A 2,500-nucleotide genomic window follows, 5' to 3' on the forward strand; every position below is an offset into this window, starting at 1 on the left:
AGTGTGTGATGATGGGGTGTGTGATGAGGGAGTGTGTGTGATGATGGGGTGTGTGATGAGGGAGTGTGTGTGATGATGGGGTGTGTGATGAGGGAGTGTGTGATGAGGGAGTGTGGGATGAGGGAGTGTGTGTGATGAGGGAGTGTGTGTGATGAGGGAGTGTGTGTGATGATGGGGTGTGTGATGAGGGAGTGTGTGATGAGGGAGTGTGTGTGATGATGGGGTGTGTGATGAGGGAGTGTGTGATGAGGGAGTGTGTGTGATGAGGGAGTGTGTGATGAGGGAGTGTGGGATGAGGGAGTGTGTGTGTAGGCGATGGCTCTTTGAAGCTGAGCGTTAAACTGCTTCTTGGTTGCTGGTGAAAACAGGCTGATATCGACCTGGAGCAGGTGGTACAGGACATAGTGGACCCCAACGCATACAGGTGAGTACCCAATCCACCTGCGTCTCACCTGCGCCTCACCTGTCTCTCACCTGCGCCTCACCTGTCTCTCACCTGCGCCTTACCTGTCTCAAACCTGCATCTCACCTGCATCTCACCTGTGCGCCGCGCGCAGCATCGAGACGGCCAAGCAGAGGACGGAGCTGGACCGCCTGCGCCGGGAGGCGGAGCAGAGGAAGGAGGAGAGGAGGAGGAGGCTGCTGGAGCTGCAGGCACAGTTTAAACAGCTGCTGCAGCGCAACCAGAGCCTCCCGGAGCATGTGCGCCTGCCGCCCGAGGTACGCACAGCGCCATGGCAACACATCTGAAATCAGACAGGGAATAACAGGCTTCCTGTCGCTGCCCGCATCGCAACCAACAAAGCTGCACCTACCTAAGTGAACGCTCTGCTACAAGCCTCCTGATCGCTACACTCTGCCACTGAACGGCGTCTGGTGGTCCTGCCATATTGTTACACTAAATCACTATCCAGAACTTTCTGGATATGCACTTCCACACTCCATCTGATCTGCTGAGTCCCTCTCTATCTTCAAGAAACATCTGAAGACACAGCTCTTCCACTCTTACCTGAACACCTGAATCACTACCACCTAAAGGAATTTCTCATGTCCCAAAACTATTAAAAATCTCTATTAGAACCCTAATAAAAACAACAAAAAAGAAAAACAGTGAGCCAACCATTGAAACCTGGTCATGCAGCGCTTCTGATTTTGTTAAGTCCTTATGGTTTTTGCTTATGTTGTGCTCTGCTTTGTATAAAGGTGTCTTTCAAATGAAAAAATGTAAATGTAAAAGAATAACTGGACTCATTCTAGTATTTTCACAGAGCTGATGACCTCAGTCTGGCAGTCATAGCTTTTTGGACAGGTCTGAGCCAGTGTTCTGCTGTTAGGTCGAGTCAGGGTTAGGGGTTACCATTAGGGTTAGGGGTTAGGGTTAGGGTTACCATTAGGGTTAGCGTTAGGGTTAAGGGTTAGGGTTAAGGTTAGTGGTTAGGGTTAAGGTTAGGGGTTAGCGTTAGTGTTAGTGGTTAGGGTTAAGGTTAGTGGTTAGGGTTAAGGTTAGGGGTTAGCGTTAGTGTTAGGGTTAGGGGTTCGGGTTTGTGTTGGGGCTAACCTGAGCCTGTGTTATTCTGTGAGGCTGTTTCTGATGCTCTGCTCGGGACAGGAGCTGGAGCTGGACCCTCGCTTCCGGGAGGAGGCGGAGCGCCTGACCGCTCTGCGGATTCGGGAGGTGCAGAAAGAGCTGGCCTGGGAGGCGGAGCGCCACCAGATCGGCCTGAAGAAGCTGCAGGACCGGTAGCTGCACGGCTCTGTCTCACCCGTCTCACCTGCCCCCCCACCTCACCTGTCTCACCTGTCTCACCTGCCTCACCTACCTCACCCATCTCACCTACCTCACCTGTCTCACCTACCTCACCTGCCTCACCTGTCCCCCATCTCACCCGTCTCACCTACCTCACCTGCCTCACCTGTCCCCCATCTCACCCGTCTCACCTACCTCACCTGCCTCACCTGTCTCACCCGTCTCACCTGCCTCACCTGTCTCACCCGTCTCACCTGCCTCACCTACCTCACCTACCTCACCCGTCTCACCTGCCTCACCTGTCCCCCATCTCACCCGTCTCACCTACCTCACCTGCCTCACCTGTCTCACCCGTCTCACCTGCCTCACCTGTCTCACCCGTCTCACCTGCCTCACCTACCTCACCTACCTCACCTGTCTCACCTGTCCCCCCGTCTCGCCCGTCCCTGGTCCCCGCTGTGTCCCACTGTCTCTCGGCAGGTTCTGGGAGAGTCTTGAGTCGGACATCATCACGGTGGTGGCGTGTCAGAGTGAGCACAGGGTCTCCACATACCGGCTGCTGCCCCCGTCCCACAGGTTCCTCAAACTGCAGGGGCAGTGCCAAACCCAGCGGGCGGGGCAAGATCCCCGGCCCTGCAGAGCGGGCTCCGGCAAGGGCTCAGCCACAGGTGAGCTACCGGCGCGTACGTGTGTTCCGCTGGGGGAAGGGGAGGGCGGGTCGGCCGGGGGAAGGGGAGGGCGGGTCGGCCGGGG

At 56.0% G+C, this 2,500-nt stretch overlaps 1 protein-coding gene across 1 annotated transcript in view; it reads left to right on the forward strand.

Annotated features, from left to right (window-relative positions):
- The window catches only part of LOC118772364 (cilia- and flagella-associated protein 44), a 40,011-nt gene that overhangs the window by 19,347 nt on the left and 18,164 nt on the right, over positions 1-2,500 (forward strand). Inside the window, exons 19-22 of the mRNA XM_036520626.1 lie at positions 369-424; positions 558-720; positions 1,610-1,740; positions 2,228-2,415. Coding sequence (XP_036376519.1) covers positions 369-424; positions 558-720; positions 1,610-1,740; positions 2,228-2,415 — 538 coding nt within the window. The remainder of the gene's footprint in view (positions 1-368; positions 425-557; positions 721-1,609; positions 1,741-2,227; positions 2,416-2,500) is intronic.

This window comes from Megalops cyprinoides, chromosome 2 (genome assembly GCF_013368585.1).
Source record: "Megalops cyprinoides isolate fMegCyp1 chromosome 2, fMegCyp1.pri, whole genome shotgun sequence".
In the NCBI taxonomy this organism is placed as follows: Eukaryota; Metazoa; Chordata; class Actinopteri; order Elopiformes; family Megalopidae; genus Megalops; species Megalops cyprinoides.